This window comes from Eschrichtius robustus, chromosome 11 (genome assembly GCF_028021215.1).
Source record: "Eschrichtius robustus isolate mEscRob2 chromosome 11, mEscRob2.pri, whole genome shotgun sequence".
Lineage (NCBI taxonomy): Eukaryota > Metazoa > Chordata > Mammalia > Artiodactyla > Eschrichtiidae > Eschrichtius > Eschrichtius robustus.
In genome coordinates, this window is record NC_090834.1 from 36719100 (window position 1) to 36738438 (window position 19339).

At 34.8% G+C, this 19339-nt stretch overlaps 1 protein-coding gene across 1 annotated transcript in view; it reads right to left on the bottom strand.

Annotated features, from left to right (window-relative positions):
* The window catches only part of CNTN5 (contactin 5), a 1372019-nt gene that overhangs the window by 284396 nt on the left and 1068284 nt on the right, over positions 1–19339 (bottom strand). Inside the window, exon 10 of the mRNA XM_068554615.1 lies at positions 4262–4443. Coding sequence (XP_068410716.1) covers positions 4262–4443 — 182 coding nt within the window. The remainder of the gene's footprint in view (positions 1–4261; positions 4444–19339) is intronic.

Sequence of the window (19339 nt, forward strand, 5' to 3'; positions counted from 1 at the left end):
TTTTTTAGGCTATTAGTCCATCATATATATATATATATATATATATATATATATATATATATATATATATGTATATATATAATCTCACATCATTTTTATCCATTAATCTATAAATGAGTACTTAGATTGCTTCCATATCTTGGCTATTGTAAATAATGCTGCAATAAACATAAGGGTGCATGTTTATTTTCAAATTATTGTTTTCATTTCTTTGAATAAATACCCAGGAGTGGAATTGTTGAATCATACGGTAGTTTTATTTTTTAATTTTTTGAGTAACTTCCATACCGTTTTCCATAGTGGCTACACCAATTTATATTCCCACCAACAGTGCATGAGGGTTCCCTTTTCTCCACATCTTTACCAACAATTATTTGTTGTTTTTTGATAATAGCCATTCTGACATGTCTGAGGTGATGCTCATTGTTGGTTTGATTTGCATTTCCCTGATGACTAGAGATGTTGAACATTTTTCATGTGTTTGTTGGCCATATGCATATCTTCTTTGAAAAAATGTCTATCAGGTCCTCTGCCCATTTTTTAACTGGGTTGTTTTTTTTTTTTTTTGATGTTGAGTTGTATGAGTTCTTTGTATATTTTGGTTTATAACTCCTTTTCAGATGTATCATTTGCAAATATCCTATTCAGTTGGCAGCTTTTTTGATAATTTCCTTTACTGTGCAAAGACTTTTTAGTTTAATTTAGTTCCATTTTTAAAATTGCTTTTGTTTCCCTTGCCTGAAGAGACTGATCCAAAAAAATATTGCTAAGACTTATGTCAAAGATCATACTGCCTATATTTTCTTCTAGGAGTTTTATGGTTCCAGGTCTTACATTTACGTCTTTAATTAATTTTGAGTTTATTTTTGTGTATGGTGTGATAAAATAGTCCAGTTGGATTCTTACTCATGTGGCTGTTCAATTTTTCCAACACCCTTTATTGAAGAGGATGTCTTTTCCTCATTTTGTATTCTTGCCTCCTTTGTCATAGATGAATTGACCATATACATGTGGGTTCACTTCTGGGCTCTCTATTCTGTTCCATTGATCTAGGTGTCTGTTTTTGTGCCAGTACTGTAGTGTTTTGATTACTGGAGCTGGGTAGTATAGTTTGAAATCAAGGATTGTGATACTGCCGGCTTGGTTCTTCTTTCTCAAGATTGTTTTTGCTATTCGGGGTCTTTTGTGTTTTCATACAAATTTTAGAATTATTTGTTCTAGTTCTGTAAAATACGCCTTTGATATTTTGATAGGGGTTTCATTGAATCTGTAGATTGCCTTGGGTAGTATGGCCATGTTAACAATATTAATTCTTTCAAACTTTGAGCATGTTATACTTTTCCATTTGTTTGTGTTCTGTTCAATTTCTTTCATCAGTGTCTTATAATGTTCCAAGTATAGGTCTTTTACATCCTTAGTTAGATTTATTCCTAGATATTTGACTCTTTTTGATGTGATGATAAATGGGATTGTTTTCATAATTTTTCTTTCTGATAGTTTGCAGTTAGTTTTTATTTAGAAATGCAACAGATTTCTGTATATTAATTTTGCATCTTGCAATTTTATTGAATTCATTGATGAGTTGTAATAGTTTTGGAGTGGTGTCTTTAGGATTTTATCTATAAAGTGTCCTGTCTTTTGCAAAGTTTTACTTCTTTTCCAATTTGGATTTCTTTTATTTCTTTTTCTTGTCTGATTGCTGTGGCTAGGACTTCCAACACTATTTTGAATTAAAATGGCAAGAGTAGGCATCTTTGTCCTGTTCCGGATCTGACAGAAAACACTTTTAGCTTTCCACATTGAGTATGGTGTTAGCTGTGGGATTTTCATATATAGCCTTTATAATGTTGAGGTATGTTCCCACCATACCCACTTTGTTGAGCTTTCATCATAAATGCATGTTGAATTTTGTCAAAAGCCTTTTCTATTGAGATGATCATTTGAGTTTTATTGTTTAATTTGTTAAGGTGGTATATCATATTGATTGATTTGTGGATATTGAACCATCCTTGCATCCCTGGGATAAGTCCCAGTGGATCATAGGGTATGATCCTTTTAATGTATTGTTGAATTCAATTTGCTAATTTTTTGTTGAAGATATGTATACCTATGTTCATCAATGATATTAGCCTAAAATTTTGTGTGTGTGTGTGATATCTTTGTCTGGTTTTGGTATCAGGGTGATATTGGCCTTGAAGCATTTCTTTCTCTGCAAATTTTTGGAATAGTTTGAGAAGGATAGATGTTAACTCTTCTTTAAATTTTTGATAGACTTCACATGTGAGGCCATCTGGTACTGGACTTTTGTTTTCTGTAAGCTTTCTTTTTTTTTTTTTTTTTAATTATTGATTCAATTTCATTACTGGAAATTTGTCTGTTCATATTTTCTATTTCTTCCTGATTCATTCTTGGGAGATTGTACATTTCCAGAAATTTATCCGTTTCTTCTACATTGTCCATTTTATTGGAATATAATTGTTCGTAGTAATCTCTTATGATCCTTTGTATTACTGTGGTGTTGGCTGTAACTTCTCTTTCATTTCTGATTTAATTTATATGGGCTCCTTTTTTTCTGGATGAGTCTAGCTAAAGGTCTATCAACTTTGTTTATCTTTTCAAAATACCAGCTCTTAGTTTCATTGATTTTTTAAAATTGTATTTTAGCCTGTATTTAATTTATTTCTGCCTCATTTGCTGCCTGGCCCTACCTCATTCAGTGGCTGCTGGCTTGCTGGAGTGAGTGCCTGGGTCCCAGCATGGCTGGCTTCATGGTCTGGTGACACAGGGCTCTCACTGACCCACTGGTTGGTGGAACTGTGTCTTGAGGTAGCTGGTTATGTGGCCCTGGGGGGTCCTGGGACTGGTGCCAGCCTGCTGATGGTAGGGGCTGGGTCCTGACCCAGCTGGCTGCCAGACCACTGGTGGGTGGGATAGCCCTTAAGGTACAGATTCTCTGGAATGCTTTCCTGAATCATCCCAGTAAAATGCAGTGGACCTTGTGCTCCCATAATCCTTTGCATATGCTTTCGTCATAGCAGATAGCATGCTCTGCCTTATGTGGGGTTTGCTTTTCATCTGATCTAGTGGACCAAGAGCTCCTTCAAATCTCTATTACTAGCATGTAGTGCAGTAATAGCCACTAAATAAACATTAGTTGAATCAATGAGTGAATGAACAAAATGTGCATGGCATAGTCAAGTTGTTTGGAGTGCTGAATTTCTAAAGGAGTTGTTACAAATAAGAAAAGGAAAACTGGTTGAATTCAGATATTAATGTTTCAAAATACTTTTTAAAGTCCCTGTGAAGAACATTAAGTTTTTTAGAAGAACTGATCTTGAGATACAGTGACAGTTATAGCTGCTGGCAGATTCAGTTGAATATGAAATTTGTTTAATTTCATATTGGAAACATCTGTATTTGCTTGTATCAGTGCTCTGCATTATAGATTTCCTCTGTTTTTTAGTGTCCTCGTCTGAGAAATAAGAATATTATCACTTACCCTTTTTGTATAATGTACATTATAAAAGCAAATATGAAAAGTAGTAAATATGAAAAGTACAATTTGTGATTCATAGAAGTAAAGATGAGATTGTACATATTTTTGAAGTAGATTTTCCCAATTTTACACATAACTTGTCTCTGAAATTTTTGGACAATATAAACACTTGTAGGCTGTGAAGTTTATTTATTATACAGATGCATTAATTTAGAGTAGGGGCAACAAAGTTTGTCTGTAAAGGACGAGATAGCAAATATTTGAGGCTTTGCAAGTCAGCTGATCTCAGTCTCAACGACTTAATTCTGCCTTAGCTATGCAAAAGTTGACCTAGGCAATATGTAAACAAAGGGGTGAGGCTGGGTTCCAATAAATTTTTACTTACAAGAAAAAAAGACAAGTAGGATTTGGTTCATGGGCATTAATTGTGACTTCTGATTCAGGCCAAGGGCAAGAATAAGTTAATAAAGGTTAAAAGATTTGTAACTTAGAAGATGGCTTTGGTGCTGGGAACTATCTCATTTTTGAGGTTATCAATTCTTTATGTTGTACAAAGAACCTTATAATTCCCCATTCATTTTTTATTTTAAAGCATTTCTGTGTGTAGGGTAATTTTACCTGATGCTTTGCCATGTAAAAGAAACATGATTATAAATTATTACTCATTTTTTAATGTAGCTAACAAGCACTATTTAGTTCAAATTAGTTTGTATTTTCAGTTTGACTCTTGGGACTAGAGCATCCATTTTTGCTGAAAACACTTACTGTATACTTGTAATTGTCCACGAAAGGAATTTTTTCCACGTGAGTTTTCAGCTCGGCACTCATATATGCCTGCATCATCCAGCTGCACATTGGGTATTTCCAGTACTGCCTGAGATTTACGCAGACGTGCTTTACCAGGAATATAACCATTAACCTTCATCCATGTGATTGTTGGAACTGGGCTACAATAAGGAGGGAAAATACCATTAATACACTTTCCACTATTAGGAACACAGATTCTGTTATCTGGTAATTTAAGCACTTAATAAGCTGAGTGCAATAAAGTGTCATCACAATTAAGGACCATGTGCTGGTTGATATACTTCACTTTCCATGTGGATCGTCTGGTAAGTAAATTACAAAGAGGATAGTTTCCTTTTCTTTCGTATTTCAGGAAAGCAATTCAGAGACTCTATTTTACACATATATGTATATTCATATATATATTATACTTTATTTTTTGTAACTGTAAATTTGTTTAAATGGAAAAAGTAACTTGGATAAATTACAAAATAATATATGCTTATTATAAAAGTTGAACAAAAGAGTCATGAAAAGTGAATTAAGTACTTTTTTTGCTCCCACCCCTTCAAGTATCTTTTTTCTGCAAAAAGAAATACAGTTAGCAAGTAATTTCCCACCTTGTCGTGTTGATGCATATATAAACACATATGATGAGCTATTTTATTAATAAAATATCAAATCCAAGACCAACTCCTGACTTATTCTGGCTAATAGCTGCATATTATTCCCTTGTATGGATGTATCAAAATTTAATCAACCATCCCCTATAGTTAGACATTCAGAATAGTCCCAACATTTTTCCTTTTTTTTTTTTTTTTTTTTGCTACTAAGAAATAATATTTCTATAAGCAACCTTGTACATGTATCATATACCATTGCTTTTTATTTTCTACAGCATTCACAAAAGTGGAATTGATAGATCAAAGGACTGTACATTTTTCTTTTTAATAAGTACTGCCAGATTGTTTTCCAATGATATAGTAGCAGTTTCCACACCTATAAGTAATATATGAGACTGTTTTCCCATATCTTTGCCACCACATTATGTGATCAATCTGTTTAATTTTTGTCAGCATTGAAAGGTTAAAAGTGACATTCTGTTAAAATTTCTCTGGACTCTAAGAAAGTTGAACATCTTTTCATAATTATATTGATGATTTGAATCTGCTTTTCTGTGAATTGTTTGATTATGTTATTTTTCAATTATTTCTTTCACTTTTCTACTTGCCTGTTCGCATTGTTTAATTTCTTAGAGTTCTTTGTGTATTAGGGCTATTATGACTTTGTTTCTCCGAAAAATTATTTCTCAGTGTATTGATAGTTTATGATGGTATCTGTGATACAATTTTATAAATATTTTTGGGAGAAACAAACATATTTGTAGTTTCCTTCATGACTTCTGAATTTTTGTTTGCTTGTAGAATTATCTGTAAACCCAAGTTTATGTCCATATTTCCTTCAGCGTTTCTGGTAGCATTTTTTAAAACTTATTTTTAAGCAGTTGGATCTTTAATCCATCTGGACTATATTCATGTTTTTGATGTGAAATAGGAAATGCAACTAATTATTTTAGCATCCTTAAAACTCCTTTTCCGACAATTTTTGGAATGTTGCCTTTGTTATATAATTGGTTCTCACATGCTTAAATCTGTTTTGGGCTTCACAGTTCTGTTCCACTAATTTATTTATTACTATCTATATTTAATGTACTTTATGCTCTGGACCCAGTCTGCTTTTTCAGTTCGATTTCTCACTACTTCCTTCCATATCTTCTGGCCCAGAAACACAACTTTGTGTGTTTCCAGTCATATCTGTTAAAATGCTATTAATTCTTTGAGACCCATTCTAAATGCCTCCTCTTCAGTAAAGCCTTTCCTTATTTGTGTAGTTGGCTGGGAATTTTTTTCTTTTAAACATCAAAGTGCTTGTGTATACTACTTGGATGTCTTGTAACATTTTACGATGGATTATAATTGCTGAATGTAGGATATTTTCCACTAATTTTCCTGACTGGCACAATAGCAATGTTCACTATTATAAACAATGCTATGATAAACACCCTGTTTATTTTTTAACACTTTTCTTACTTGTTTCTTAGGAATAAAATATAGAATTGAAATTGCTGTACTAGAGTTGACAATTTTTGCTTCAATATCCAGGAAAACTGAACCTTGCATTTTCAAATAACCCTTACATTGGCCTGATATATCATTATTTTAATGTGCAGAAGAATGGATTTGATATATTTTTAAATTTAAGATTTTTGCATCTATATTCAAAGGTGAGATTGTACTCATTAAGATTGTTGGTTTGCATGTGTGCATATTTGTTAGTGAGCTGGTGGTTGCTTTGTTTACAAGCTAGCATTGACAGATTTGGTATCATAGTGATGGGTGATAGCTTGGTAAACATGCCAGAATATTCCTATCTCTTATTCTGATAGCTTAAATAGTAGAGAAATTATATGTTCCTTAGAAAACTGATAGGACTCTCACAAAAATTCACCTGCACCTGCCACCATCAGTAGAGTTAGTTTTTTGAAAGTGTTTTCAATTTCTTCCATGTTTTCTTTAATTATTTGTATATAAATTTTTGCTTGTGTCAACTTTGGCAATTCATGTTTCCCTAGAAAATCAAGCATTTCATCCATAATTTCAATGTTTTAGCAGTGAGTTGTATAAATGCTAATTGTTTAAAGGTTTAAAAAATTCTTCCATCATGCGTGGTCACACCTTTTAGTAGTAGTTAAGCCTGTATTCTACATCCAGACTTCCCAGGATAAAAATAGTTCTACAACTACAATTTTTTTTTTTAAATAGATCTTTATTGGAGTATAATTGCTTCACAATCCTGTGTTAGTTTCTGTTGCACAACAAAGCAAATCAGCCATATGCATACACATGTCCCCATATCCCTCCCCATTGAGCCTCCCTCCCATCCTCCGCATCCCACCCCCTAGGTCATGGCAAAGCACCGAGCCGATCTCCCTGTGCTATGCTGCTGCTTCCCAGTAGCTAACTATTTTACAATCCGTAGTGTTTATATGTCGATGGTACTCTCACTTCATCCCAGCTTCACCCTCCCACCCCATGTCATCAAGCCCATTCTCTATGTCTACCTCTTTATTCCTGTCCTGGAACTAGGTTCATCAGTACCATTTTTTTTTTTTTTAATTTAGATTCCATATATATGTGTTAGCACACAGTATTTGTTTTTCTCTTTCTGACTTACTTCACTCTGTATGACAGACTCTAGGTCCATCCACATCACTACAAATTACTCAGTTTTGTTTCTTTTTATGGCTGAGTAATATTCCATTGTATATATGTGCCACATCTTCTTTATCCATTCATCTGTTGATGGACATTTAGGTTGGTTCCATGTCCTGGTTATTGTAAATAGTGCTGCAATGAACATTGTGGTGCATACCTCTTTTTGAATTATGGTTTTCTCAGGGTATATGCCAAGTAGTGGGATTTCTGGGTCATATGATAGTTCTATTTTTAGTTTTTTAAGGAACCTCCATACTGTTTTCCATCGTGGTTGTATCAATTTACATTCCCACCAACAGTGTAGGAGGGGTCCCTTTTCACCATTCCCTTTCTAGCATTTATTGTTTCTAGCTTTTTTGATAATGGCCATTCTGACCAGCGTGAGGTGATACTTCATTGTAGTTTTGATTTGCATGCAACTACAAGTTTTTTAATATCTCATTTCATTTCTTCAGTTACCCCAAGTGTAAAATATGGTAGAAATAATAACACATAGTTCAGCGGGTAATTATAAACATTTAATGATTTAAATTACTACCTGGCACAGAGCAAGTAGGTGAAAAAAAAATGTTTGCAATAATATGGTGATAATATTTGTATCTTCTTTACAATTTTAATGGTATGAGTATGTGCTTTCTCAATCTTCCCCTCCCCTTTTTAGCATTCTGTGTTGGTTAGGGGCATGATATACCAGGGGATACAATAAAATTCAAACACAAAGATGCTATGTAACCTTAAGAAAGTTATCTAAGTTCTATGACCTGGTTTCCCCAACTGTAAAACGAGAGTATTTATTTGTTCCTTCAGAATGCAAATATCTTGAGGGCAGAGGCATCATTTCTCTTGTTCAGCAGTATGTCCACAGTGTCTCATAGAGTGCTGGACACATAGTTGGTACTTAATAAATGTTTATGAAGTAAATTAATGAATGAGTCTCATAACATGACTTTGAGCATTAAGTGAGCTAAGTTCTTATAAACTGCTTAGCAAAATACATTGCAAGTAGTGAGTACCCAATAAATGTTAGTGACAATGATTAGTTTTGTCAAAAGTTTGTTTCTTTTACAGGTCTTTAAAAAATTTTTTTGAATTTTTAATTTTTGGTGTGTGTTTTAGAGTTTCTATTTTTTATTTCCTTATTCCTGCTTCTTGATTAGCACATTTATTATTATACTCTAATTTTTTAGCTGGAGGTGCAATATAGTTATTTTTTACAGTTAATAATAAAAATATGACTGCTTTTACCTCTGATATCAGAGGTAACCACATGCCATATATTTTGACATGTAGAAATAGTGACTTGTAGTTTCTGCTTTTTGGAACTTGTTAAATTAATCTTGGTAGCTAAATATAGAATGAATTATTGTGAAAGTTATATGTCCTTTGGAAAAAAAAGGTATATTTTATTTTTGATAAAAGTTTTAAAATTAGCTTTTAGATAGTTTTTGTTAATTGTTTAATTCAAGTATTATTTATTGAATAATTTTCAATGAGGTTATCAGTACATGGAATTGAGTGGAAGCAAACAAGTCAGAAGCCAATTAGATTTTGAGATGACTACATTGCCAAAGAAACCAAGTGTCTCAGTTTAAAACAGCAACAAATCTTTGAGCATTTGAGCCTTAAAACAAATTTTAAGCTTCCAAATGTAGATCAATAGGAATTTGAGCTACAAAATCTGTACAGCCCCCAAGGAGGGAACACTCCTCAATACACATTTCAACTGTGGCCATGAAATAAAACAAAAAAGAAAAATGTCAGAGAGGGAAGTCAAGATACCCTGGAGGACAGACAAGGTAATTTCTTACAGAGTAATATCAGTATCTAATTAAGAACCCTCTCATCCTGGGAGAGATTAACCAAGATGGCAGAGTAGAAGGACGTGCTCTCACTCCCTCTTGCGAGAACACCAGAATCACAACTAGCTCCTGGACAATCATCAACAGGAAGACACTGGAACTCACCAAAAAAGATACCCCACATCCAAAGACAAAGGAGAAGCCACAATGAGATGGTAGGAGGGGCGCAAACAGAGTAAAATCAAATCCCATAACTGCTGGGTGGGTGACACAGACTGGCGAACACTTATACCACAGAAGTATACCCACTGGAGTGAAGGTTTTGAGCCCCACATCAGGCTTCCCAAACTGGGGGTCTGGCAACGGGAGGAGGAATTCCTAGAGAATCAGACTTTGAAGCCTAGTGGGAATTGATTGCAGGACTCCGACAGGACTGGGGGAAACAGAGACCCCACTCTTGGAGGGCGCACACGGAATAGTGTGCACATTGGGACCCAGGGGAAGGAACCTGGGGGAGACTGAACCAGACCTACCTGCTAGTGTTGGAAGGTCTCCTGCAGAGGCAGTGGGTGGCTCTGTTTCACCATGGGGACAAGGACACAGGCAGCAGAAGTTCTGGGAAGTACTCCTTGGCGTGAGCCCTCCTAGAGTCTGTCATTAGCCCCACCAAAGAGCCCAGGTAGGCTCTAGTGTTGGGTTGCCTCAGGCAAAACAACCAACAGGGAGGAAACACAGCCCCACCCATCAACAGTCAAGTGGATTAAAGTTTTACTGAGCTCTGAACACCACAGCAACAGTCAGCTCTACGCACCACCAGAGCCTCCCATCAAATCTCTTACATAGCCTCAAACACCAGAGGGCAGCCAGCAGAAGCAAGAAAAACTACAATCCTGCAGCCTGTGGAACAAAAACCACATTCACAGAAACATAGGCAAGATGAAAAGGCAGAGGGCTATATACCAGATGAAGGAACAAGATAAAACCCCAGAAAAACAATTAAATGAAGTGGAGATAGGCAACCTTCCAGAAAAAGAATTCAGAATAATGTTAGTGAAGATGATCCAAGAACTTGGACTACGAAAGGAGGCAAAGATCGAGAAGATGGAAGAAATGTTTAACAAAGACCTAGAAGAATTAAAGAACAAACAAACAGATGAAAAATACAATAACTGAAATGAAAACTACACTAGAAGGAATCAATAGCAGAATAACTGAGGCAGAAGAACGGATAAGTGACCTGGAAGACAGAATGGTGGAATTCACTGCTGCGGAACAGACTAAAGAAAAAAGAATGAAAAGAAATGAAGACAGCCTAAGAGACCTCTGGGACAACATTAAATGCAACAACATTCACATTATAGGGGTCCCAGAGGAGAAGAGAGAGAGAAAGGACCAGAGAAAATATTTGAAGAGATTATAGTCGAAAACTTCCCTAACATGGGAAAGGAAATAGCCACCCAAGTCCAGGAAGCGCAGAGAGTCCCATACAGGATAAACCCAAGGAGAAACACGCCAAGACACATAGTAAGCGAAGTGACAAAAATTAAAGACAAAGAAAAATTATTGAAAGTAGCAAGGGAAAAACGACAAATAACATACAAGGGAACTCCCATAAGGTTAACAGCTGATTTTCAGCAGAAACTCTACAAGCCAGAAGGGAGTGGCATGATATACTTAAAGTGATGAAAGGGAAGAATCTACAACCAAGATTACTCTACCTCGCAAGGATCTCATTTAGTTTTGATGGAGAAATCAAAAGCTTTACAGACAAGCAAAAGCTAAGAGAAATCAGCACCACCACACCAGCTCTACAACAATTGATAAAGGAACTTCTCTAAGTGGGAAACACAAGAGAAGAAAGGGACCTACAAAAACAAACCAAAAACAATTAAGAAAATGGTCACAGGAACATACATATCGATAATTACCTTAAACGTAAATGGATTAAATGCTCCAACCAAAAGACACAGGCTTGCTGAATGGGTACAAAAACAAGACCCATATATATGCTGTCTACAAGAGACCTACTTCAGACCTAGGGACACATACAGACTGAAAGTGAGGGGATAGAAAAAGATATTCCATGCAAATGGAAATCAAAAGAATGCTGGAGTAGCTATACACATATCAGATAAAATAGAATTTAAAATAAAGAGTGTTACAAGAGACAAGGAAGGACACTAGATAATGAGGGATCAATCCAAGAAGAAGATATAACAATTATAAATATATATGCACCCAACATAGGAGCACCTCAATACATAAGGCAACTGCTAACAGCTATAAAAGAGGAAATCGACAGTAACACAATAATAGTGGGGCACTTTAACACCTCACTTACACCAATGGACAGATCCTCCAAAATGAAAATAAATAAGGAAACAGAAGCTTTAAATGACACAATAGACCAGATAGATTTGATTGCTATTTATAGGACATTCCATCCAAAAACAGCAGATTACACTTTCTTCTCAAGTTCACATGGAACATTCTCCAGGATAGATCACATCTTGGGTCACAAATCAAGCCTCAATAAATTTAAGAAAATTGAAATCATATAAAGCATCTTTTCTGACCACAATTCTATGAGATTAGAAATGAATTACAGGGAAAAAAAACGTGAAAAGCAAAAACACATGGAGGCTAAACAATACGTTACTAAATAACCAAAAGGTCACTGAAGAAATCAAAGAGGAAATCAAAAAATACCTAGAGACAAATGACAATGAAAACACGACGATCCAAAACCTGTGGGATTCAGCAAAAGCAGTTCTAAGAGGGAAGTTTATAGCTATACAAGGCAACCTAAAGAAAGAAGAAAAATCTCAAGTAAACAATCTAACCTTACACCTAAAGGAACTAGAGAAAGAAGAACAAACAAAACCCAAAGTTAGCAGAAGGAAAGAAATCATAAAGATCAGAGTGGAAATAAATGGAATAGAAACAAACAAAGCAATAGCAAAGATCAATAAAACTAAAAGCTGGTTCTTTGCGAAGATAAACAAAATTGATAAGCCATTAGCCAGACTCATCAAGAAAAAGAGGGAGAGGACTCAAATCAATAAAATTAGAAATGAAAAAGGAGAAGTTCTAATGGACACCACAGAAATACAAAGCATCCTAAATACTACTACAAGCAACTCTATGCCGATAAAATGGACAATGTGGAAGAAATGGATAAATCCTTAGAAAGGTATAACCTTCCAAGACTGAAGCAGGAAGAAGCAGAAAATATGAACAGAGCAATCACAAGTAATGAAATTGAAACTGTGATTAAAAATCTTCCAACAAACAAAAGTCCAGGACCAGATGGCTTCACAGGTGAATTCTATCAAACATTTAGAGAAGAGCTAACACCCATCCTTCTCAAACTCTTCCAAAAAATTGCAGAGGAAGGAACACTCCCAAACTCATTCTATGAGGCCACCATCACCGTGATACCAAAACCAGACAAAGATACTACAAAAAAAGAAAATTACAGACCAACATCACTGATGAATATAGATGCAAAAATCCTCAACAAAATACTAGCAAACAGAATCCAACAACACATTAAACGCATCATACACCATGATCAAGTGAGATTTATCCCAGGGATGCAAGGATTCTTCAATATATGCAAATCAATCAATGTGATACACCATATTAACAAAATGAAGAATAAAAACCATATGATCATCTCAATAGATGCAGAAAAAGCTTTTAACAAAATTCAACACCCATTTATGATAAAAACTCTGCAGAAAGTGGGCATAGAGGGAAACTACCTCAACATAATAAAGGCCATATACGACAAACCCACAGCAAACATCATTCTCAATGGTGAAAAACTGAAAGCATTTCCTCTGAGATCAGGAATGAAACAAGGACGTCCACTCTCACCACTATTATTCAACATAGTTTTGGAAGTCCTAGCCATGGCAATCAGAGAAGAAAAAGAAATAAAAGGAATACAAATTGGAAAAGAAGAAGTAAAATTGTCACCGTTTGCAGATGACATGATACTATACATAGAGAAAGCTATAAATGCCACCAGAAAACTACCAGAGCTGATCAATGAATTTGGTAAAGTTGCAGGATACAAAATTAATGCACAGAAATCTCTTGCATTCCTATATACTAACGATGAAAAATCTGAAAGAGAAATTATGGAAACACTCCCATTTACCATTGCAACAAAAAGAATAATATACCTAGGAATAAACCTACCTAGGGAGACAAAAGACCTGTATGCAGAAAACTATAAGGCACTGATGAAAGAAATTAAAGATGATACCAACAGATGGAGAGATATATCATGTTCTTGGATGGGAAGAATCAATATTGTGAAAATGACTATACTACCCAAAGCAATCTACAGATTCAATACAATCCCTATCAAATTACCAATGGCATTTTTTACGGAACTAGAACAAATCATCTTAAAATTTGTATGGAGACACAAAAGACCCCGAATACCCAAAGCAGTCTTGAGGGAAAAAAAACGGAGCTGGAGGAATCAGACTCCCTGACTTCAGACTATACTACAAAGCTACAGTAATCAAGACAATATGGTACTGGCACAAAAACAGAAACATAGATCAATGGAACAAGATAGAAAGCCCAGAGATAAACCCACACACCTATGGTCAACTAATCTATGACAAAGGAGGCAAAGATATACAATGGAGAAAAGACAGTCTCTTCAATAAGTGGTGCTGGGAAAACTGGACAGCTACATGTAAAAGAATGAAATTAGAATACTCCCTAACACCATACACAAAAATAAACTCAAAATGGATTTGAGACCTAAATGTAAGACCGGACACTATAAAACTCTTAGAGGAAAACATCGGAAGAACACTCTTTGACATAAATCACAGCAAGATCTTTTTTGATCCACCTCCTGGAGTAATGGAAATAAAAACAAAAATAAACAAATGGGACCTAATGAAACTTAAAAGCTTTTGCACAGCAAAGGAAACCATAAACAAGACAACCCTCAGAATGGGAGAGAATATTTGCAAACGAATCAACGGACAAAGGATTAATATCCAAAATATATAAACAGCTTATGCAGCTCAATATTAAAGAAACAAACAACCCAATCCAAAAATGGGCAGAAGACCTAAATAGACATTTCTCCAAAGAAGACATATAGACGGACAAGAAGCACATGAAAAGATGCTCAACATCACTAGTTATTAGAGAAATGCAAATCAAAGCTACAATGAGGTATCACCTCACACCAGTTAGAATGGGCATCATCAGAAAATCTACAAACAAAAAATGCTGGAGAGGGTGTGGAGAAAAGGGAACCGTCTTGCACTGTTGGTGGGAATGTAAACTGATACAGCCACTATGGAGAACAATATGGAGGTTCCTTAAAAAACTAAAAAATAGAATTACCATATGATCCAGCAATCCCACTACTGGGCATATACCCAGAGAAAAACGTAATTCAAAAAGACACATGCACCGCAATGTTCATTGCAGCACTATTTACAATAGCCAGGTCATGGAAGCAACCTAAATGCCCATCGACAGACGAATGGATAAAGAAGAAGTGGTACATATATACAGTGGAATATTACTCAGCCATAAAAAGGAACGAAATTGGGTCATTTGTTGAGACGTGGATGGATCTAGAGACTGTCATACAGAGTGAAGTAAGTCAGAAAGAGAAAAACAAATACCGTATATTAACGCATGTATGTGGAACCTAGAAAAATGGTACAGATGAACCATTTTGCAGGGCAGAAGTTGAGACATAGATGTAGAGAACAAACGTATGGACACCAAGGGGGGGGCAAAAACCGCAGTGGGGTGGGGATGGTGGTGTGCTGAATTGGGAGATTGGGATTGACATGTATACGATGACGTGTATAAAATTGATGACTGATTAAAAAAAAAAAAACAACAAAGAACTGTCTCATTCTTCCCACACACACAAGAGAGAAAAGCTTTACAATGAATGATCTTAGAGGAGAATTTCGTATTTGTGATGGACCAGTGAGTAGTTTGGGGCTCCTGTTCTTCTCTTTTCTGTGTGGAATATTTTTTCTGTGGATAATGAACTTCTCTTTTAAGTACCTATGTTACAGAATCAAGATGATCCATATCTAGACCTGATGGAGATCTGGAAATCTTGGACTTCAGTGGATGCAGAGGCCAGATGAGATTTGGTTTGTCTCCCTTGGGAAAAGGAACGAGTGCATTCAATGTGTTTGAAGAACCAAAATATTCCTTAGAAGAATAGATTAACTAAGTGTTCCAAAACCACATTTTCCCTTTTCCCTGGACACATAATTACGCCTCATTTTTCCAGCATCCCTTAGGTAGGGGCCTGGGATTGAGTTCTGGTCAATAGAATACGGAAAGAACAATGTACCAAACGTGATCCAGGAATGAATTTTCCACATGATCCCCCATTTTCACTTTTCCTGGGTCTGCTGGATAGATGTTAATGTCAATGGTAACTCTTGCAGAAATAGGTACATATAAAATGCTTTTATGTCTTTGTTGTAGGGAGGAATTAACTTTTAAAGCAACATATAAAACATTGCTACCCATAAAAATATTGATACATTTGACTGCATTAATATTAACAATTTCTTTTTATTAAAAGAACACACCTGGGGAGGAGTTACTTGCCAAACAAATAACTGACAAAGCCTACAGATTGAATAAAGAACTCTTACAAATGCATAAGAAAACAACTCATAAAAATGAGAAAAAGACAAAAGAAAAAAACATAAATTATCAAGAAACATATGACAGCACATTGAATCTCATTAATAATCAGGAAAATGAAGATTTAGATTACAATGAAATTTTATTTCATGCCTAACAGATTTGCAAAATGTAGTACTTTGAAAAACCTGGTAATTGTAGACATGGATGTCAATCAATAAGAAGTCTTATACACATGGTAGGGTTTTACGTTTGTACAACAACTTTGGAAAACTATTGGAATCAACTTACACGTGAGAATAATTACATATTCTATGATCTGGAAGATCACTAATGAGATGGAATGGAATTACTAATTACAATCCCCAGAGAAACTCTTGCACATGTCCACAAAGAATAATGTACACTATTTTTATAGTGGTATTTACAAATAAACCTTTTTTAAGATATAATTTACCAAAAATAAAATAAATCTATTTAAGGGTACAGTTTGAAGAGTCTTGACAAATGTACATGCCTATTCAACCATCACCTTAATTAGGTTAATCAGGATATAGAATATTTCTTTCACCCCCCAGAAGTTTCCTCATGCCCCTTCCCTATCACCCTCACCCTTGTCCCAGGTGATCAATTATCTGACTTCCATAATTTAAGATTACTTTGTCTTTTTTAGTCTGTAATGTAACTTGAATCATACAGTCTGTACCATTTTTAGTCTGGCTTTTTCTCTCAACATAAGATTTGTGAGATTAATCTATGTTGTTGTGTGGGTCAATAGGTCATTTCTTTTAATGGTTGAGTAGTATTTTAATACATGGATAAGCCACAATTTGTTTACCCAGTCTTGACTATTGGACATTTGGGTTGTTTTCCATTTTAAACGATTATGAATAAAAACACTTTGTACATTCATGTACAAGTTTTAGGTGGACACATTTTTATGTCTCTTGGGTAAGTAACTAGGAGTAGAATTTCTAGGTTATATGATAAGGTAAGTGTTTAACTGTATAAAAAACTGCCAGACTATTTGCCATAATAACTATATAATTTTATACTTCCACCAGAAATGTGTAAAATTTCCAGCTGTTTTACATCCTTGAAAAATACTTGGTATTGTCAATCTTTTAAATTTTATTCAGTATGAATATCCACATGTTGCAGTACTATTTGCTCAAAATAGTACTCTTTCCCCATTGAATTACTTGGCATTTTTGTGACAAACTAATCTTATATGTGTGGGTCTATTTATGGACTCTCTTCTGTTCCCTTAATCTGTAAACCTGTCTTATGCCAGTTCCTCACTTTCCTGATTACTACTGCTTTTAGAGAAAATCTTGAAATCAAGTGTGTTAAGTCTTTTATGTTCATTCTTTTTTTACCAAATTGTTGTGGCTATTCTATATTCTTTGAATTGTAATGTAAATTTTAAAAGGAGCTTGCTAATTTAAGTTTCCTGGGATTTTGACTGAATTATGTTGAACTCGTATGTGAATTTGGGGAGATTGACATCTGAACACTACCGAGTGTTGTAATCCATAAACATGGTATATCTCCTCAGTTATTTAGATATTCTTTCATTTCTCTCAGCAATATTATGTGATTTCTCAGTGTACAAGTCGTGTGTATATTTTGTATAGTTTATCCCTAAATACTAACTTTAGTAATTTTTGGTTGATTCTCAATATAGTACCCATACATATCTACAGCATCTGCAGAGACTGTTTTACTTCTTCCTTTCCTATCTCTAAGACATTTTATTTATTTTTATGGCTTATTGTGCTATCTAGGATCCATCCCCATTGAATGTCGAACATAACTAGTTAGAGAAAAAAAAGAAAGAGAAAAAAAGAAAGGAAGACATTTTAGTTTTTACCATTTAGTGTGATGTTGAATATATATATATATTTTTTGTAGATACCCTTTTTCTGGCTGAGGAAGCTTCCCTCTAATCCTACATTGTTAAGCGTTTCATTAAGTATGTTGAATTTTGTCATATGCTTTTTCTGCACTAACAAACATGAATGTAAGATTATCCTCTTTTATTTTATTCATGTGACAATTTGCATTAATTGATTTTTTAAAATTTTTATTTATTTATTTATTTATGGTTGCATTGGGTCTTCGTTGCTGCGTGCGGGCTTTCCCTAGTTGTGGCGAGCAGGGGCTACTCGTCATTGTGGTTCGCGGGTTTCTCATTGTAGTGGCTTCTCTTGTTGCAGAGCACGGGCTCTAGGTGTGCGGGCTTCAGTAGTTGTGGCTCACGGGCTCTAGAGTACAGGCTCAGTTAGTTGTGGCACACGGGCTTAGTTGCTCCACGGCATGTGGGATCTTCCCAGACCAGGGCTCGAACCCATGTCCCCTACATTGGCAGGTGGATTCTTTATCACTGCACCACCAAAGAAGCCCACATTAATTGATTCTTAAAAGTTAAACCATTTCTGTATTCCTGAGGTAAACCTCACTTGGCCATGTGGTACCATTTCTTCCTTATGTGCCTGACAAAATACATCAGTGAAGCTATCCTATTCTAAAGTTTTTGCAGTGGGGAGGTTTTAAATTACAAATTCAATTTCATTAATAGATATGGGATAATTCAGCTTTTTCTATTTCTTTTTGTGCCAATTATGCAAATTATGTCTTTTAAGGAGTTTATTTAGTTTAATTGTAAAATTAAATGTTAAACATTCCCTTCCTGTCATTTAATGTTTTAGAGTAGAGATATAGTGATGTTTCCTCTTTCCTACTTGATATTGATAATTTGAATTTTATCTCCTCTTTTTTATGTTTATCAATTGTATTGACATTTTCTATAAGAACAGCTTTGTATTTCATTTTTTCCCATTGTCTGTCCATATTCAATTTCATGGATTTCTGCTATTTAATCTTTCTTTCCTTGTATTAATTTTGATTTTAAATTGATTGACATTTCTAATTGTTTAAGGTGGAAGTTTAGACCATTGCTTTTCAAATTTTCCCTTTTTTAAATATATAAATTTACACTTAAGCATTACATTAACTATATCACACACTGTGTTTTCATTATTATTCAGTTCAAAATATTTTCTAATTTCCCCTGTGATTTCTTCTTTGACAATTTGGCTATTTAGTTGTGTTCTTTTGAATTTCCAAATATTTTGGTGACTTTTCAAGTATCCTTTTGTTATTGATGTACAGTTTAATTTTGTTTCAGTTAAAGATTCCACATATACACGATATCACATGATATTTGTCTTTTTGTGTCTGATTTACTTCACTCAGTATGACATGATATCACTTATATGTGGAATCTAAAAAAAAAAAAAGGGTGCAAA